This window comes from Microtus oregoni, unplaced genomic scaffold, assembly GCF_018167655.1.
Source record: "Microtus oregoni isolate MIOR12 unplaced genomic scaffold, Mior012 000074F_000, whole genome shotgun sequence".
NCBI classification, from domain to species: domain Eukaryota; kingdom Metazoa; phylum Chordata; class Mammalia; order Rodentia; family Cricetidae; genus Microtus; species Microtus oregoni.
In genome coordinates this window covers 511021-529965 of record NW_024543987.1, presented here as the reverse complement: position 1 = coordinate 529965, position 18945 = coordinate 511021, and the positions used below count along the sequence as shown (strand labels likewise).

General features: G+C 43.0%; 1 protein-coding gene across 10 annotated transcripts in view; it reads left to right on the top strand.

Moving 5' to 3' along the window:
* Sh3kbp1 (SH3 domain containing kinase binding protein 1) overlaps nt 1-18945 on the top strand; it is a 317007-nt gene that overhangs the window by 287421 nt on the left and 10641 nt on the right. For 7 of the 10 annotated variants that reach the window (XM_041642312.1, XM_041642309.1, XM_041642308.1 and 4 more), the window contains 2 exons: nt 15129-15238; nt 18747-18875. In XM_041642312.1, coding sequence (XP_041498246.1) covers nt 15129-15238; nt 18747-18875 — 239 coding nt within the window. The remainder of the gene's footprint in view (nt 1-15128; nt 15239-18746; nt 18876-18945) is intronic. The other 3 variants (XM_041642315.1, XM_041642313.1, XM_041642317.1) reach the window with 1 other exon arrangement.

The window sequence follows — 18945 nt, the reverse complement described above, 5'->3', positions numbered from 1 at the left end:
ATCCAGCCTAGAAAAGGGTACAAATGCAAAATGTCAGGGTTTACTGTAAAAGTGGCACTAAGTACTTTGACTTTGATGTTAAAATGAGCTTTTTTGTGTGTTTGGTAATTACCACTTAGCACAAACGAGGAACTTGCTTTCCCAAGGTCAAACCAGCGCAGCGTGATAAATGGAAAGGGGCTAAGGTCACTCGCAATAAACAAAAGTCGAAGTCCTTTTGGGGTACATCTGGATAGATGTGAGGTGACTGGCAGTGTGATCTGGTAAACAACAACTTTAACGATACCAAGTCTCAAGTCCAGGTCTTTTTTTTAAGAGCAGCATCTTTTTATTTGTACCTGTAAGGTAGCATCCTCCTGCATTCTATTTTAGAAGTCTACATTTCAAAATTGCCCTTATTAATGTTTGCTTGGGAGATCATTATAGATTCACAGAGAGGTTCTAGAAATGATACAAATGTTCCTCCTCCTCATCCCATGCTAACATGTCTTAAAACTCTAGTGCTATACTGCCCCTCATGTGTTAGCTCATTAGTCTCCTTCTGATTTTCCTAGTTTTTCTGGTATCTCTATGTATAAGTCTCTTTGCAATTTTATTTGTGTGTATCTGCTAACAACATAGTCAGGGTTCATAATACCTCTGTCACTACCAGGATTCCCCATGTTGCGCACTTCTTTTTTCTTTCCTCTGTCTTTTGTTGTTGTTTTTGGTGTTTGTTTTCTTTTGCTTTTCTTTTTAGGTTGGGTCTCCTTATATAGTTCAGGTGTCCTAGTTTCCTTACTAGTTGCTATGATAAAATACCCTGGCAAAAAACTACTTAAGGGAGAAGGGTTTATTTTTAGGTCACAATGCCAGGCTACAGTCCATCATTTTGGGGAGCCAAGGCAGCAAGGGACATGAAGCCGCTAATCATATCCACTCTCAAGAGCAGAGAGAATAAATGCAGGCACACCTACACTCCTCTTGTATTCTCCATGATAATATAGTTCAGGATCTCCTGCCTAGGGATTGCTGCCACCCACAGTGGGTGTGGGGGAGTTTGCCACCTCAATTATCAAGATAATACCCCTATAGACATGCCCACAAGACAACCTGATCTAAACAATACCTCATTGAGACACTCTTCCCAGGAGATTCTAAAGTTCGTCAAGTAAACAATTAAAACTTACCATCATACTGGGATAGCCTAGAACTTATGGTAATATATATTCCACACTGGCGTCAAACTCAACATACTCCTGCCTTCACTTCGCCAATCCTAAGCTTACAGGCATATACCACCATGTCAGGCTGTGTTGCTCATTTCTAACCACGCCTACCTTCCTCCAGGTCTCTCACCCCCAACATCTGGCAGTCATTAGTGGGACTGATTTGACACAGAAAATAGATTTCCAGAATCATCTGTGTTGGCCACTTAATTTGGAAACAAATGCCCACGAGTTGGCAGGCCTTACAGGTGCAGTAGAATGCTTGGCATGAGCAGTCTTCTTATCTGCCTGATGTTCCCCCCGAAGATTGGATGCTGTTTTCTTCAGAGTCTGCTAATAGAATCCCATCTTTGCAAAGTGCTGACCTGGAGTCTCTGGCCTGACCTTGTGAAACCTTGTGTGCAGGGTGCTTGGTTGTGACTGTAAATTCCAAAAATGTTTGTGCTGCTTCCAGAAGCTACTTTATATCCTCAGTCAGCCTTTGAGTCATGAAGCAGAATCTGACCGTTGAAGCTGGCCGTCTACAAGCTTGGATTGAGTGGAAGAGTAGGAAGGAGCAGAACAGAGAGTAGCTGATTGAAGACCTAGATTAAGTTACCGTTCTCCCACTGTGGTCTGGTGTTCAGCCTCTGTTTTCAGTCAGAGCAACTGATTGGTGAAATACTACTAAAGGTCACGGGTGAGACCTCACACAGGAAAGGGAGGTGTTTTTCTGTCTCTAGAATACACAGTGCTAAGTGTCTTGCCTTTCTCTGAGCACTAGCCTTTGACCCTTGTTTTCTTTGGGTCTGGAGTCGTCTAGGAAGGCTATTGCCAAAGTACGACCAGCGTGTTTTCTAGTCTGACCAACTAGTTTGCAAATACTGGCGGCATCAATGGGAGAAGAATTCCTCCGAGTACTTTTCATACTGTGGAAACTAAGTCCCAGCTGTATGTATTTGGGGACCCACAGAGATGGTGCTGAGGGTTTTTCTTTCATTTTCCCAAGAAGTCGTTAATCCCAGAAGACTAACATTGCACAAGTTAACAACCTAATAGATAGATTATTTGAATTCCAGGAAATGCTGAGGGGCAGCTATATCATCAGCCAAGAAATACTGGAGCATCCACCACCCAAACACTCTCACACACAGGTCTGCCTCTGTGGATCCATAAGACACAGGCTACCAAATGACTCTGGAGATGTGAGCATCTGTCACCTAAGTAGTAGGACATAATGCTGATCGGGATGTTCCTGGGTGCCAGGGTGCCAGGACATGCTCCACAAAAGAGCAGAGACTTAGCTCTATCTTGGATTTGCTTAGCCAGAGGTGGGAGCAGGCAGGGAAATCCCATGGAGAAGTTCTGAAATCTTGGCATAGATAAACCAGTCTGGCTGTAGTAGGAAGTTTCTGTGGAGAAGAAAAAGTGACTTGGAAATGTAAGTAGGGATCAAACTGAGTTTAGGGGTGGTGGATCTGTATTATCCTAGAGACAGTAGATTGATGAGAACATTGAAGTGATGTTTCAAACCTCAAAATTTGTATACTAAATGCTGATTTAGATAAAATAAATAAATTGGATAAAAGAAAGCTAGATGCCAATAAGTTAAATGGGTTTAGTTAAGCACACTGACTTAGATATTGTCCAGACATCCGGTGTCAGTGCTGGGAAGGATCTGAAAATGAAGACGAAGGATTTAGAGGCAGGCAGGGATTGGAGGCAGAGGTTAAGCGTTCCCCATAAGCACTGTCAGGGGAGGAGATTGCAGGATTAGTGGCTCTAATCTTGCGTTGGAGTGCTGGATCTGTTGCTGCTGGCCTGAGTGGCTTCCCGTACTTAGCATCTCCACTGACTTCCTTACCTGGTGCTCCAGAATTATATCAAAATACTTGGTGGACTGCAAAAAGATAGAAATGTTTATATTAACATTGTTTGCTTAGAGGTATCTTCTGGGTTAAGAAGGTAAAGTCTAAATTTACCATAAAGAATTGGGAGGGATAGAAAAGATTGAAAGGGGGTCCTGGAGAAATGTCTCTGAGTAAAGACCTGAGCGAACCCATAGAATGAACATAGTAGCAAGCATCTGCAATCCTAGTGTTCCTCCAGCAAGATGGGAGGTAAAAATAGGAGGAGCCCCTGAAGCTGCAGCTACTCTTGTAGATACAGTGGAGATCTATTGGAGATCCTCCCTCAATCAAGGTAGAAGGCAAGGACCAACGCCCAAGGTTGTCCTCTGAACTTCGCATGTGTACCAAGACATGCAATTTGAGCAACCATCTGAATACTCGTGTGCATGTGTGTGTGTGTGTGTGTGTGTGTGTGTGTGCGCGCGCACGCATGTACATACATAGTACACACACACATACCACCCTGACACAACACAAAGAGATTTAAGATGCACCTTGGGGTGAAGACCAAACCTCCACAAAATCATACACATTCAAAGAGGAAAAAAAAGAATCTTGCAGCGTCTCAGAAGCCAAGGGAAAAGCAATTGTTTGAGGTAGAATGTCTTTAAACCCAAAGGCAGAAATGCCATTTTCATGTGGGTTGGTCAAGGAGAAAAGGATATTTCAGGGCAGGGGTTGGCTCTTTCCAAGGCCCGCTTTTGCAGGATTCCACTGCTTTGAATCAAGGAGGACAGTGTTTGTACCAGAATGCTTTTGTTAGTGACTCAGACAATTGAAGCTGTCCGAATGTGGGCTGCAGTGAATAGCATAATGCAGCCCTGATCATCATTAGAAACCATCAGTGTTCTCTATAAATAAATCTGTGTTTCCTCTTAATAAAGCTGTAATTTAAAATTATTATAATATTAAATTAGAGAACATGGCTTTTTCAGATCTTGTGTGGGTAGCTCTCAGCATCTGTCAGCCAACGATAATTTAGAATGAAATCACTTGGTCCAAAACTAAGCTGTTGATGTCAGATTGAGATATTGTTTGTATCAAACTATGCAACCATTTTCAAGTAGCATAATAGAAGATATGGAAGAGCTCCAACACAGGCCTGAGCATGAATAGAAACAAAAATTAAATTGTCCGGTTCTCTCTTGGTGATGGAAGAGTCTCTGTTCTGACTGAATGGGAGATTTGAGGCCATGAAGTTAAGTGCCATAACATTTTCTTTTATTATCCCTTATATTGTAGCTCCCCTCGCATGGTGAGATTTATTGTTACACTTTAATACAATCAAGAGATTTTCAGTTCTTTTCCTTCAGAAGCACATAATAACTGTCCTCCAGATGGGAAGCAACTTATGAACTAAGCCACCTATCTTCACCTAATTGACTTAGAGAAAGGTTTTTTCATTCCTTCCAAGTTACTTGACATCTTTGCTTTTGTTCCATTCTGTTCAAATCCACTTAAGCGTCTCTTTATGCTACCACTACCCTCTTCACTTCAGGAAGGTGAAATCTTCCTCTCTATCTTCAATCTGAAACACATCACACTGTAGTCAATGTGGGGGCCAAGAGGTGCTGACTTTGAAGTCAGCAGACTTGATTAAGAGGACGTGAAGGCTAACTTAAATTTATCCTCAGTTTGTTCATGGATTCACCACTCAATGATGCCTGAGGACTGAGCTTCCTTTGGACCAGAGAATAGAAAAGGACTTTCCTATGTGTTAGGTATTTAAGAGCCAGTCAATCTGGGGATCAGTTGAGAAGGCTTAGAAACTCAATCATTGTGTTAGATAGTTCTGTAAATTTACTAAAAATTATTGTCATAATACTTAATATGCCTTTATGGTTTAGAATTTATACCCCAGTAAAGCTGTTAAGATTAGTGAACTGAAATTTTTTCCAAACATTCACATTAAAATCCCATTTTTTTTTAAAAAAAAAAGGGTGGTATAAACATGAGGTTTGAGAGCTAGATCAGTGGTAGGACCCGAGTTTAATCTGCAGGACCCATGTATTTAAAATGTTGGTGTGGTGCCATGTGTTTGTAATCTCGGCATGGAGGAGATGGAGACAGGTGGGTGGATCTCCATGGTTTGCTGGCCATCCAGCCTAGGCTTCTCAATGAGTTCCAGGCAAGAAAGAGTTCATTTATCCAAAACATCAAAAGCTAGGTCAATCCCAAGAATAGCACCCAAGATTTCAAGCTTGTCCTCTGGCCTCCTCACACGTGTGCCTGAACACAGACAAACACACAAAAAACTGTAAATACTACTCATGTGTAAGTATGTGGTTAGAAATGTCTCTCCCGTGCTTTTTAAAATAATTGTGACTATATAGAGCGGCACCAGCAAAACTGCTGTCCTGGGGCTTCTGACACTTAAGTGCTAACCAATCCTTTACACAGAGAACTATGTTTCTGGACTCTCTTGAAGTTTCCTCTTAGGCTGTAAAATATGTGCATTTTTTCATGTGAAATAAAGCATGTCCTTACTGTCCCTGATTCCCCTCTAAGGCACAGTTGCAGATGGTTGCCTCTAGAATAATATAAGTGTATATGTGTTTGGATGACATGACTACAGGTTGCTACAGTCATTCCTCCGGTACAGGTGTAGCACAGACCTTTTGAGCTGTGCTCTCCCTTCTCCCAGGATCCCTGTTTCCTAGTGTTGAAATTACAGCAGTGGGAGCAAGCAAGGAGAGAAGGAACTGGCAGGTGCTGGGTGCCTCCCACATGCTTACATGTTTTTCTCAGCAACAACCCTGGGAGGGAAGAATATGGTGACATGTAGTTTTAGAGCAAAGGAATAGTGAATAAAGATGGCCAAGTATTTGGGGAAAACTAACCAGCTGCCTAAGAAGAAGCAGAGTTGAATGGCATTCTCCCTAAGCTGGGAGCCCAAACTTCCAAGTAATGACCAACTATCACAACTGTGTCCCCAAAGGACATGTGGTAGTGATGTCTGGAGACATCTTTGTTCATCATGTCACAGGAATGGGGGTGCTATTAACTTGTAGTGAGTAAAGGCCAGGGATGTCAATGACATCCTACAGTGTGTAGGACAGCCACATAAATGACCACAAAAGATTTAGCCTTAGATATCAGCATCACGAATGTCAGCTGAAGAATGTGAACTGGGAGCAGGAAGCACATGCACGTATGCAAACACACACATGCACACACCCCTCAGATACAGCCTTGCATTTCTTGGAGTTTGCTAATTTTCATGAGAATCTCCATAAAATGTATTTTAAAAGCAATTTCAGAGCTTTTGGAAGTCATTGGCTGTATACATAAAGAAGTAAATAAATATATTGGAAATAATGAATTTAAACATCAACCAGTGGTGTTATGAGGGAAGGGAAAGAGAGGGGGAGATGTGGATAAGGGAGGGAGGAAGATGGGAATAAGGGAGGGAGTGAAAGAGGGAGGAAGATGGGGATAAGGGACTGAGGACGAGGGAAAGAGAGACAGAGAGAACGATCCCATGCATTCTCTTTCTCAGGCTTGTGGCAAGTTATTGGAGGAAGGAAGCTGGGGAGGAAAGAGGGAGGAAGGAAGGGGGGAGAGAGGGAGAAAGAGACAGAGAGCCTATGTATTCTCTTTCTCAGACTTGTGGCGAGTTATTTACTGTAGAAAAAGTGATATAAGTTAAGCCTGGCTTTTGCATAGAAAGAAAATAGTATTTTTGAGATCAGACATTGTCGTCAGTTGATTTACTGGCTACTGTCTAAATTATTCAATAAAACAGACATGAAACTTGATCAGTACTAAATTCTAAATCTCTGTATAGTAAAACTATGTAAGACATACATGAAGCAATTAATGGTGAGTGATCATTAGCATACATCTTTTTGTTTCTGTGGTTAACAAGTGATTAAATTGCTTAATTTCGAATCCTCTAACTTTTTCTATAAGAAATCATTTTTAAGGGTTTCACAGGCAAATTCTGAGAAAAGACTTAGATCATCTGGCTTTGGACTATTGGCTTTTCAGTCCTCTTTCTACTAAAAACTTTCTATTATAAAAGTTCACATTAAGATTCTTTCAGAACTAGAGAGCCAGTTATTAGTCTTTGCGATATTTCAGGTCATCAAGTAATGACTCCAGTTTTGTGGGTTACATAGTCCTGCCATAGAGAACTCCTTGACTGACTTGGAGTTGACTCCATGGAGACTTCTAGGTAGTCTCCTGGCAGAGCATTGTGTATGAACATTGAACCGCACCTCTCAGCTCTCTTGGGGTTAGTTGCTCAGACATAAGAACTTTCATCTGAGGGGTACAGCTTGCTCATACTGACGCCTTGCCAATGACCTTCAGATAGCCTTTGGGACAAGGAAATGCTTTGTATAACCCAAGCCAAAGAATGGGAAGGCTCAGTTGTAGTTTGCACTCAGGTAAATATGTGGGACAGTATGGGGTGCACGTGCGTTCACATGTCACTCTGGCTTCCATTCAGGGACACAAGTCAAGATCAAACGTAAATTGCTAATGTGGGTAATTTAGAAACCCTCTGCATTTCTCAAATGTGTGCCAAAAAGAAAAGAGGTTGGTCTGAGGGTCAGATATTTTATTCCACAAAGCAAATGAGGCTGCACCATATACTCCTGCTAGCTAGCCTCTTTACCCACACAGTCCTTGTAAGCAGTTTAATTGCTACCTGGTTCTTCTGAAGGTTTAATTCAGAAGAGGCCCTCTCCCTTCAGCACCTCAAGCCTGTCCTGAGCACCACCCTTCTAGCTCAAAGTATAGGGGTGTCATGAGGTGAACTAGGCCAGCCTGAACACCAGCATCCCTTTCAAAATCCATCTTTGGGTCCTACAGGACAGGGACTAATGATGGGCTGGATCCTTTTTTGTTTTTGTTTTTGTTTGTTTTCTTTTTCAACAAAGTTTCTCTGTGTAGCCCTGGCTATCCTGGAACTCACTCTGTAGACCAGACTAGCCTTGAACTCACAGATCCACCTTCCTCTGTCTCCCAAATGCTGGGATTAAAGGTGTGCACCACCACTGCCCAGCTCAACTTGGTCCTTTAAAGGGCTTTTAGCTAGCTGGTTTCACTTACAGATCTCACTGTTAATGGGTCACATTAGAAGCCACATACTCACTCTATCTGTGCAGCCCTGACAGGGCAGTCCTGGCTTTGGCAGCCCATCTGTTTATTGCTGTTGTTGTTGTTGTTGTTTTAATTGTTTTTAGGATGACTGGTTTTACTTTTTTAACTGAGCTTGGAAAAGGGTCACATGCTTGCCATGCTGGATTTGCAAAGAGACTCAAATTTCCTTTCCAGGTATTTTGATCACTTTTCTCTTATAGAGGTATTCCTATTCTACATCCAGCCTGAGGCATTAAATGTCTTTGCCTTTGCTGCATGTTAGAGACCGTCTTCATCCTCCGCGGTACAAATTTGGGGGCATACCCCGTAGCTTCAAAGAAGTCTAACTCAACAAACAGACTTCTATCATAACCTTTGCTACATCCACAGAAGCCATTAAGCTATAGATGTATGTAGAAGCAAGCAGGGAAGAGGTGTCACTCAGCTTTCAGATTGTATGGAGCATTTATTTGGCTAGAGGCACCCCTACCTTCTACCTCCCAGTTGTGGGTTCATAGGTTGGCAGAGACTGATTCTGGCTTTCATTTTGCATAAGCATATCCGAAGGGGTGCATAGCCTGAGGATAAGATGGGTTTGAGCATGGAACGTGGTTTTGGTGGAGTATTGGCAAATGTGTTTAAAACATGTATCCTCTTGGCAGCTGTGCCAGGTGAACCTCACACCTAGATTATGAGTGGAAACAAAGCGGCTAATCTGTTCTCTCTTTATGGATTCTGGAGATGCAGGTGCTAATCACTGCTCCTTTTTCCCTTGGTGACTCTGCTGCCACGGGTTTCTATTTGAGCTCTAAAAATGGGCCCCTCTTTGCAATTTGCACAGAAGATTTTCCACAGCCACTGAATGGCTGATGTGCTGATGTGTGGGGTGAGAGTTCCTTCTTCCCACCGTGGCTTTTGATGTTGCTTCATTGTAAAGAAAGTGTCTGCAGCCCTGTGGTCTTGGAGTTTTCCCATTTAAGCCTTATAAAACTGCCAACCTTGCTCCTAGATCCCTGTTCTCAAATCTTGCAAATTCATTAATAGCACACAAAAACACAATTCCACCTGTGGGCTTTAAATCACACAGCCTCTCATCATGGAAGAATAGTCCTAAGAAGCTGATGATTCAAGTAATTCATCCCCTTCCCTTCCTCCCTTCTCTGTCTGGAAAACAAGGCTAGCAAGGTTGTTTGTTACTCTGTTAAACAACCACTTTTGAGTACTCATTCACGAGCCAGGAATGACGGTAGGCCTGGGAAAAGAGATCAAAGCCACAGCTTCTTCCTGGGATGGTGAATGAGGCAGATAAGTCAGCATGGAATGTCAATACAGGGTGGCGAATGGCGAGGGGGGAATCGTGTATAAGTGGGAGAGCAGCCAACCCAGGCCCTGGAGTGCAAGTCATGGCGTTGGTCTTCCAGAACGCAGAAGGAGTTAGCTAGACAGATAATCTCAGGCTCTTTGTACATTTCTCTCTAGTGGTAATCTGTTGAATGGCAGAGGACCCAGATTCCAGGCCAGATGCTGCAGCAGCCTTAATGATAAATGGGGGGGGCACATAGAGAAGATGGCATCTGGAGATACTGGGGGATGATGTGTCCATTCTCAAGTGTGGAGCAATCAGCAATAGTGAATAACCAGAGCCCGTGCATGAGCCTGCACAGCTCTTTTAGTGACAGCTGGCCTGGCTGCAACTTTGGACTATTTTTCCTCTGTGTTTTCCAGTGGATGTGCTTTAGGTCACCTGTGGTCACTGGGACCATTCCTCTCATCCATGGAAAATTGAGGCTACATGTTCTAATTGAGCTAAATAGGGCATGACGGGAGTTTATGGAAAATGGGCAGTTCCTGGTGCCATGAGGAGGCTCAGCCCTTTCCAAGCGGACTCCATCGTGTCCAACATGAATCACCCCCATATGTCCACAGAGGGTTCCTCTTCCAGTTGTCACGAAAGCCAAGAACCTCTCATCCTTCGGAATCGAGAGAGAGAGAGAGAGAGAGAGAGAGAGAGAGAGAGAGAGAGAGAGGGAGGGAGGGAGGGAGGGAGGGAGGGAGGGAGGGAGGGAGGGAGGAAGGGAGGGAGGAAGGACTCAGTGATAGCCAGCTTAATCGTTCTGGACTAGCTTATGGGCATTAAAACCGTTTTCATTAGGAAGAAAAATTTCCCAGCCAGGCTGAGAAAGCGCATATCAGGTTTCAGCCTGATTCACTTCAAAACCGCCATGAAAATGAGGACATTTTCTTCACACCACAATGAGTTAGTCATGGAAATTCTTCCTTAATCACCGCTACCATGGCCACAGTCATGAGGAGCATGCCCTGGGCCACTGAAATTTTACGTGACAATATTGAAGCGTGTATTTCCTTCCCTGCCAGCAAGTAGAAGTATGTGCCAGTTCTCAGTCTGTGGAAACATACCAAGATAACCTGAGGTTCTCCTTGCAACAAGGAACCTCATCACTGGGGTATCTTTCTTCATGGCAATTTAGTTTGGTTAGTGCTTAAAAGAACGTTCTTTATAAGCTAAAACTGTAAAAATTAAACTTGGCTGAAATGTGCATTAAGAGGCTAAATGTGGTTCCCCTGAGGGACTCTGACCCTCCTCTTACTGATGAGTGACAGAAACGAGGCAGAATTCTTGGCCATCTGTCGTGGAGATGCTTGCTGAGTGTGGCCAGGCTCCAACATGCCTAGGTCTTTTTAGTCCAAACCTCAGCCAATAGAGCTAAGTGAGCCAGCCAAGCGCTTTCCCTGCTGCCATGGCACAGAACGCTGCCTTCTGCCCTGCAGCTGCCATGTTGTGTCCCACTAAGAGCCACGTTTAGAAGCTATACTCCCAGAGTAGGCATTTTCCTTCAGATATTTCATTCATTCATTTGTTCCTTCTTGCCTCAACAGAATATCAAGCATGTTTTTCCTAGGAACGAGGTAGACTTTGAGGGTAAGGCCCTGCCTTCCTGGCAGCCCAAATAATAGTCAATGGGCACCATGCTTGTAAGTCATCTGAAGAATATAATTTATTAGCGCCCATTACATGAAATTTCCCCTGGGTATGAAATGGACAAATGTGTCCTCCCCCAGATAGGTCACCAAAGACAGACCAGAATATGATTCTGCCAAAGTCCAACTTGGGACCAATGAGTTTATTGGGCTTACACAGCATGGGTGATGGGTTACTTATAGGAGCATGAGTAACCCCACAGCAGCCACACCACCAAAATATCTTGTAGCACAATTAATAAAAACCAGAGACAGAATTGGGGTTCAACATAAAGGTCAGAAAAGCAAAACAGCCAGTCATTGGCTCTCTTACCTCTACTTCGGTCTGAAATGGTGATCCTACCTCCAGGAATCTCAGAATGAGACTGTGTGTGAGAGCTGTCTCCTGAGTTTTATATTCTTCACTAGTGCTGGGATTAAAGATGTGCACTACCATCGCCCGGGTTCTATGGCAAACTAGTGTGGCTACTGGGATTAAAGGTGTGTGCCACCATTGCCTGCTCTGTCAGGCTGATCAGTCTGGCTGTTTTACTCTCTGATCTTCAGGCAATCTTTATTTATTAAAATACAAATGAAATATCACTACAATATCTCACCTTCCATAGCTGTATAAATGGAGCCCCTCCTCAATTAATCTTCTCCCCTCTACATACTCTAGAGCAGTGCTTCTCACCTCTCCTAATGCGGCGACCCTTTAATACAGTTCCTCATGTTGTGCTGACCCCAACCATAAAACTATTTTCATTGCTGCCTTGTAACCGTAATTTTGTTACTGTTGTGAATCGTAATATAAATAACTGAAATTTCTGATGGTCTTAGGAGACTCCTGTGAAAGGGTTGTTCTTCCCCGAAGTGTCGAAATCCACAGGTTTAGAGCTGCTGCTCTAGTACCTCCCAAGGACCATGAGGTCACATATTATTAGGGCTAAATAACATACATGGCCTGGAAAGCACATGAGGGAATAATTGGAATCTTGGGTGAGGATCTATTGATCATCTCCACCCCCTCCATCTATGAAGGGATGAGTATATTGTTATATATATAGCATGGCCTCAGGCCCCTGCAATAGAAACAGAAGTTTCCTGGTGTGAACTTAGCCATCTCTGCATGCTGAATCCATCCCAAGGTGAGCCCAAGGTGAGCACATCTTCTCCCCTAGTGAGCCCATCTTCATCCCATGGTGAGTACATCTTCTCTCCTAGTTTTGGCACCCCTCTCCTATTCCATTCTGCATGCTGCACCATTTCACCTCTGCCCCCTTTTCCCATCTGTAAGGGTGCCTCTCTGATCTGTTATCAACTATTTGAACCTGTAACCAAACGCTTTCGGCAAGGGCTTCAATATCTCTGTAGCTTTGCTGTCGGGCTAGTCCTCCTTCACTGGGTGCCAGAGGACCATTCACTGAAGAGATTTACTCCCTATGACTTGCCTTGGCAGGCTATGTACTCCCAGGGAACAACCCAGCACTGGAAGTGGGAACAGGAGGCTCAGTTGGCCAGTGCTAGCTACTAGCCGTATTGGTGAGCGCCAGGTTTGGTGAGAGATTCTGTCTCAAGAAATACGGTAGAGAGTGATTGAGTAAGACAGCCAACATCAACCTCTGGCCCCTCCATGTATACATGCCTTTCCCTTACTCTTTCCCTCTCTCTTCTCCCCTCTCTATCCTTTTTCTCTCTCTCTTCCCTTCACTTGTCTCCCTGCCTCCATAAAATAATTGTCGACAGGAGTCAGCTCTGGCCATCCAGCAGAGAACTAGAGTCAATTGACCTTCAATTGTTCTTTAATCACTTCACCCTGCTCAGGTTTTGCCTCTAAAGCTTGTTTGGGTTTCCTGGACAGGGTGATGATATACATCAGGCTCAGTCCTGAGATCTCCCAGCCAAGGCCCCTGGAAAGGGCTTGTTCCTTGGAACTTTCAACAGCTTTCTCTTCTACTCCCTCCCCTTGCTGTCTGCCAAGCTTCTGATCCTCTGCTTTGTCTCCTTGCTCCTCTCCCTGAAGCTTCCCCTGTCCTCCTCAGCCAGACCCACCCTGACCAGCAAACCGCCCTAGCTGAGACCCCATTTCTCACCCCACCTCCAGCAGCCCCGCACCTCCTTGGCTAATCTGCTGTAGGCATTGCATGGAGAATGCATGCTGGGGGTGTTTTATGTGGCACTTTCCTATGATAGCAACAAACAAGAGAGGATGATTTGAGGAGGAATTATTCTACAATAGGAAATAGAATAAATGATGAATTGCAGTGCCACCAAAGATTATATAAAGCATGGAGAACTTTTAGAGACACGACATCCAAGGTTAAGTAAAATAAGCAGAGTACAATATGATATATAACATGAGTTATGTCTTATTTTCAAAAAGCCTGGAGGAAAATATACTGAAATGCTAACAGTGGTTGTCTCGATGTGTTGATATTATCACAGACTTTCTTCTTCTTTTTTTTTTTTTGGTTACAATTTCACATAAAATGCATGAAATATGTATTACTTTTGTATCTAAAAAACTGATTTTAAAACGATGAATTGATATGTTAATGTCACATAATGGCTTTTTTCACATCAATCCAACTGTATAATAGGGAATTTCTATTTCAGACAATACATACTTGATAGAGCTAAGTCCTGGGTAGAGCCCAGAGAGGAACCTGTTGGGAAAATCAGAATATTTAAGGGGAAGGCTCCTGAGAGGGGCCAGCCCAGCCAGCCAGCTCTGGATAAGTATGTCCTAGCAGTATGGTACTGTGCCTTCCCCAGCCCACCCAGCATCCTCCTGGTTCCCTGCTGAATCATCTGGAAAAGTAAGACCCTTTATGAGTCACTCTTGGGTGCTTGATGCTGATTGGCTCCTAACTAGCCTCAGAACTCCACTGCTAAGTTCTCTTTGTGTGATGCTTGAAGGTGTTTCCCTCATGCCAGGAATAATGGTACCTAGTTCCTTCCCACTGCTCATTCCTCTGAGCCTCTCATTTCCATCACCTTTGCTTTTAGCACCCAGAAGTCCACAGAACAGGGGACTTGCCCTGCTCACCGACAGTGACAAAGGCAGAAACCTTTCTCCTCATACATGAGGACACACGTGACTTTCTGTTCATCTGATTGTCAATCACTAAGTTTAAGTGCTTTGAGGGTGAGGCTCATCCCTGCACATTTGCTGGTGTCGCCTCAGGAGCTCTTACCCTGGGTGGCACAGAGTGGCTGTCGGATAATAGCAGTGTTCAAGGTGACGATACATGCCAGCAATTCCAGAGATGCAGAGGCTCAGGCAGGAATATTGGGAGTTCAAGGCCAGAACTTATTTTTTAATGATATATTTAAGATGCTTAAATATGGAATGAATGGATGTATGAACAGACAGATGACTGTTGGAGAGAATGTCACCACTGAAAGATGATTCTGAAAACAGATAGAGCCAGGCTCAGTGCATTATCCGAGTCTGGTCCCCTTGCCTAGGAGGTTGGTCTAACACGTTGACACCTGATGGCCTGACTGTTGTAGTACAAATAGATGAGACAGCTCTGACATCTTGTCTTCTTAGAATCAACAGGAAACAGCATTCATATATCCATTGCTGTTATACCATGTGATAACTGTCTTTTGTGCCGAGACTTCAAGAATGTCCTGTCTACTCGAATGGTTAGATTTGTGAAATAGAGAAGAGTCCTCCTTTAATCCTTATTCTGTAGCTTTTGAAAGATTTATGAATGTAACTGCCAAAGGGAAAAAGGCAAGAGCTTTTTCTCTCTTGCTTACTAGCATGCTAAGCTTGCTAAGCTAGGAGGAAATGGTTATTGCATTCCATTTGAGTCCTTTATTGAATGACCCTAGGGTATCAATGGCCTTTGTAAAAGATAAAACATAATCTAGAGTGACAGGGTGCTTATAACAAGGGCCCTTTCTCCTTCTTATTTTTATTCTTAAAAAAACCTGTTTCATTTCGTTTTAGACCTAGAAGGTTTTGACTCTGTGGTATCATCTACTGAGAAACTCAGCCACCCAACCACAAGCAGACCAAAAGCTACGGGAAGGCGGCCTCCATCTCAGTCGCTCACATCTGTAAGTGTCTCTTTACTTCTCTACAGCTGAAAAGCAAAAAGGACTGGAGATTCTGGCTAAGGACTCTTCAAGAGATGCTGCCTTTTCTATACCCCAGAAGAGGGAAGGGGAGAAGGAGGCCGCCACATATACTGCCAACTAAAAATACTTGGAGAATCTTTTGAATCGAGCAGTATTGCTTTCTGTTTGCTCTTTGTGTTTCTGCCAGCAAGATGGCACTCCCTGTTTCCCACTTTGCTTCTGTCTCTCTTTAGACCAGTTCTTGTTTGAACCTAAAATGAAATTGGAAAGCAAAACAGAGAAATAGCCTAGTTTGGCCTATTAAGAGGACAAAGCTTACTCAATAAATATTTGCCACGATGCAGTTGCAGCCAGTGGCCTGAATCTTCCCAAACCCCATCATCAGAAGGCCTCCAAAGAAACCCATACAGACCTCCAAGAGGTTGTATTTAAGCTTATGAAGTACACGGTCTATAGAAGAGACCAATGAGAACACTCAATGATAACCCAAAGATGGTTGCTTTTGTCTGGGCAATTTTAAATAACTTTTTAATTATAAACCTACTATATTCATTGTTGTGCCAAATTTGAGCAACATGACACATAAGGAAGAAAGTACCAAGTCCTGCCATAAGAGCAAAGAACCGCTATAGCCTCTTGTTGTATATAGCCTTAGATTTTTTGAAAACTTTCAATTTTTTTTTTGTTCAAAACTGGGATCATGTAATATAGGCTGTTTTCATTTTACTTCCACCCCTAAACTTAAACTGCACGCCATTCCCTCCAATCATTACCATTTCTTCCAGAAGGACAAATTTAATGACTGCCTACTTTCTACAGTGTGAGCATATAAGAATTTATCTAGTGAGTGTACTATTTATTGCTGGATTTTGATGATGACTCCAAGTCTTTGTTATAAGCCATACTGACATGAATGTTGTTAGGTTTGGGTTTTCTGAATGTGGGGCATTGGGAAGTATGTTGCCTTGCTGTTGCCATTAGTTACAGACTCCTCAACCCTACCTCACCCCCCCCCACACACACACACAAGGTCATTTCCCTTCCACAAGCAGCGTGTATGTGTTCATTTGTTTTGTCTACTGATTATCAGTCTGTCTGTCACATCGCCTTGTCCTTTGCAGTTCTAAAGCCTTATAACCTCCCTCCAGCTACACCAAGGAATTTAACCATTTGCAGGTTTCTCAGGATTTTTCTCTTTTCGCCTCCTCATCAATCTCGCCTGTGTTCATATCATTTAGAGGAAAAGAGAATGCCACTTCCTTCGAGCCTTTTCTCGCATTATCTACTGAGTCTGGAAGTATGGCTTGAATTGTCCTGTTTTTTCTGCCCTATATGAATCACACATAACTTTGTGTTGATACATTTTTTGAGATAAAGACTTAAAGAAGTGGCTTCCTTTACACTCTTTTAGAATTCTCTGGCAAGCTGCCTTCTTTCCTTTCTCCTGTCCTCATTCTACAAGCCCAACATGCACATATACACCCAACCTATCTGGTTGCTTCTTGCCATGTTTGCATTCCAATTTCCCAATCCTACCACTTCTGTCTTCTCTTTAAATCCTTCATCATTTTTGTTTTCCTTCCAAGTTTTCGTAAACCTTTAAGGTATAAAGAGCTTTGTGTCTCTCCAGGATTAAATATTAAGTGGTTCAAATGATTCCCCCTTAGCTCATAAATCCCATGTTGAGAAGTTTGGGTATTATTTTTGAGACCAAGTAGTAGTACCTCATCATCACCCAGATTTTAGGCTACACACAGTTGTTTATTTCTTGGTCGACATATATTCAGAGACATATATCTCCTGTGGACAGGACACTGTGTCAGATACCAAGGATCTAGATGGTAATGAGAAGTACACGGTCACTGCCTTTAAGAAGGCTTACTTTGGTGACTCTATATCTGGCATCTTATCAAAAGTGATTTTATTTGGATGTAAAACAGAATACCTTGGTGCTTTAATGATATATAGTGAGCCGATTCTTTCCATTCATTCTTATTCGTCCCCATTTGGGTGGGCACATTAAATTCTTGCTCACTCTTGAAATTAGCACCTGTGGGGTTTTCATAGCAAATGGGATTAGTGGATAAGGACATAGTCCTCAAAGGCCAGTGCGGGAATAACTGAAGAAACACTAGTTATGGTTCCCCGGCCTGGGGCAGTTTCCTTCTAATAGGAGCTCAGGCAATATGAGTTATGTAAAAGGAGGCTTTTTAAATAAAATCTTGAAAAGATCCATATATCACATAGTGGTTGAGTAGGTAAGCCTGGATTACTAAGAAAGCTTGGTGTGGGGGGTGCATATTTTAGGTAATTGGATTTTCAGATTAAATGAAGATTAACAAATAAGACCTCTAGAAGCCAAACCTTGGCTGAAAAATACCCCTAAATATTTTAAGTTTCTGCCTTGGTAAACAGGATTAAAGGAAGGAAAAGTATTTGTGAGCATAATTTTTTCCATTTTTTTCAAATGGTAATTCTAAAAAGAACCATTTATCTACCCCAGGTTAGAAAGCAAGGAGTGAAAATGAAGCTGAATTTGAGCTTGCTCCAACATATTTCTAGAAGACTCTTCATTTAAAAAAGAATCCTTGCACCAGGGACTGTTTATTTCATTTGTTTTCTTCTAAACTTGAGACATTCTAGCTAAGGAATTCCTTGTGAACTAGAGAATTCTAGTGACTTGCTCCCCACTCTTATCTTTTGGGCGTTCACAGTGATTTTACAGTGAGGCAGAAAGGGCAGAGGTGTCGAACTGTATTTTACCCATTGATGTTGCCGTTCTGTATAAACCTTAGCAAATACACTCCAGAATGGTGCTTACTGTTCATAGTAACGAGGGCAGGAATTAGTAGCAGATACCAAAGGAAAGGTGAGCTTATGCAAGTGGACAGGGCTATGCTGTGGGGCTATGTAAATGCCCATTACTCTTGGTCCCTTGTCTCTAGAAATGCCCTCCTCTCAAATGGATCTTTGAAGGCTCTTCCGTCTACAGCAGATGTAGTAATTCTAGAGTCAAGGAATTGGGTGCAAAGACGGATGAAGGAGAGGAGGATATGAGGTGGTTTCCTATCGACTGTGGGTCATTTTCTCCCACGCTGCTAGCCCCAAAAGGGCTGGGACCACATATGGCATATGGTCATTGAGCCTGCAGTAGCAGCTCAGTGTAAGGCACACAGTAAGAAATGTTTGGAGAAAAGAGAGACTTGGAAAGGCTGTACAACAGATGCTTACATGGTTGAAATGATTGATGGGCATCAGGGGCAGCTCCCAGTTTAGCTTCTTGGGGCTTGGTCCAAGTCCTGCTGCTAGGGAGCCATACGGTTATCTGTTGTAAGAAGATAAGAGCATCCTTTCCGCTTCACAGTGTTATGGAGACGGATCAAATAGAAGTGCTGATTGCTTTGGAAAGCAAACAGCATCACATTAACAAAGCTGTGTCAGCTAAGGTATGATTCTGACGAAGGCATTTTCTTTTGGCTTTATCCAGTCCTCCCTTTCAAGCCCCGATATCTTTGACTCCCCAAGTCCCGAAGAAGATAAAGAGGAACACATTCCGCTTGCGCACAGAGGACTAGACGTGTCGAGGAAGACTTCCAAGACTGTTACCATATCCCAAGTGAGTGAGCGGCCAGGGTGAGGTGTCCCTGCCCTTCCATGCATGTACTAACAATGGGTTAGAAACCAAG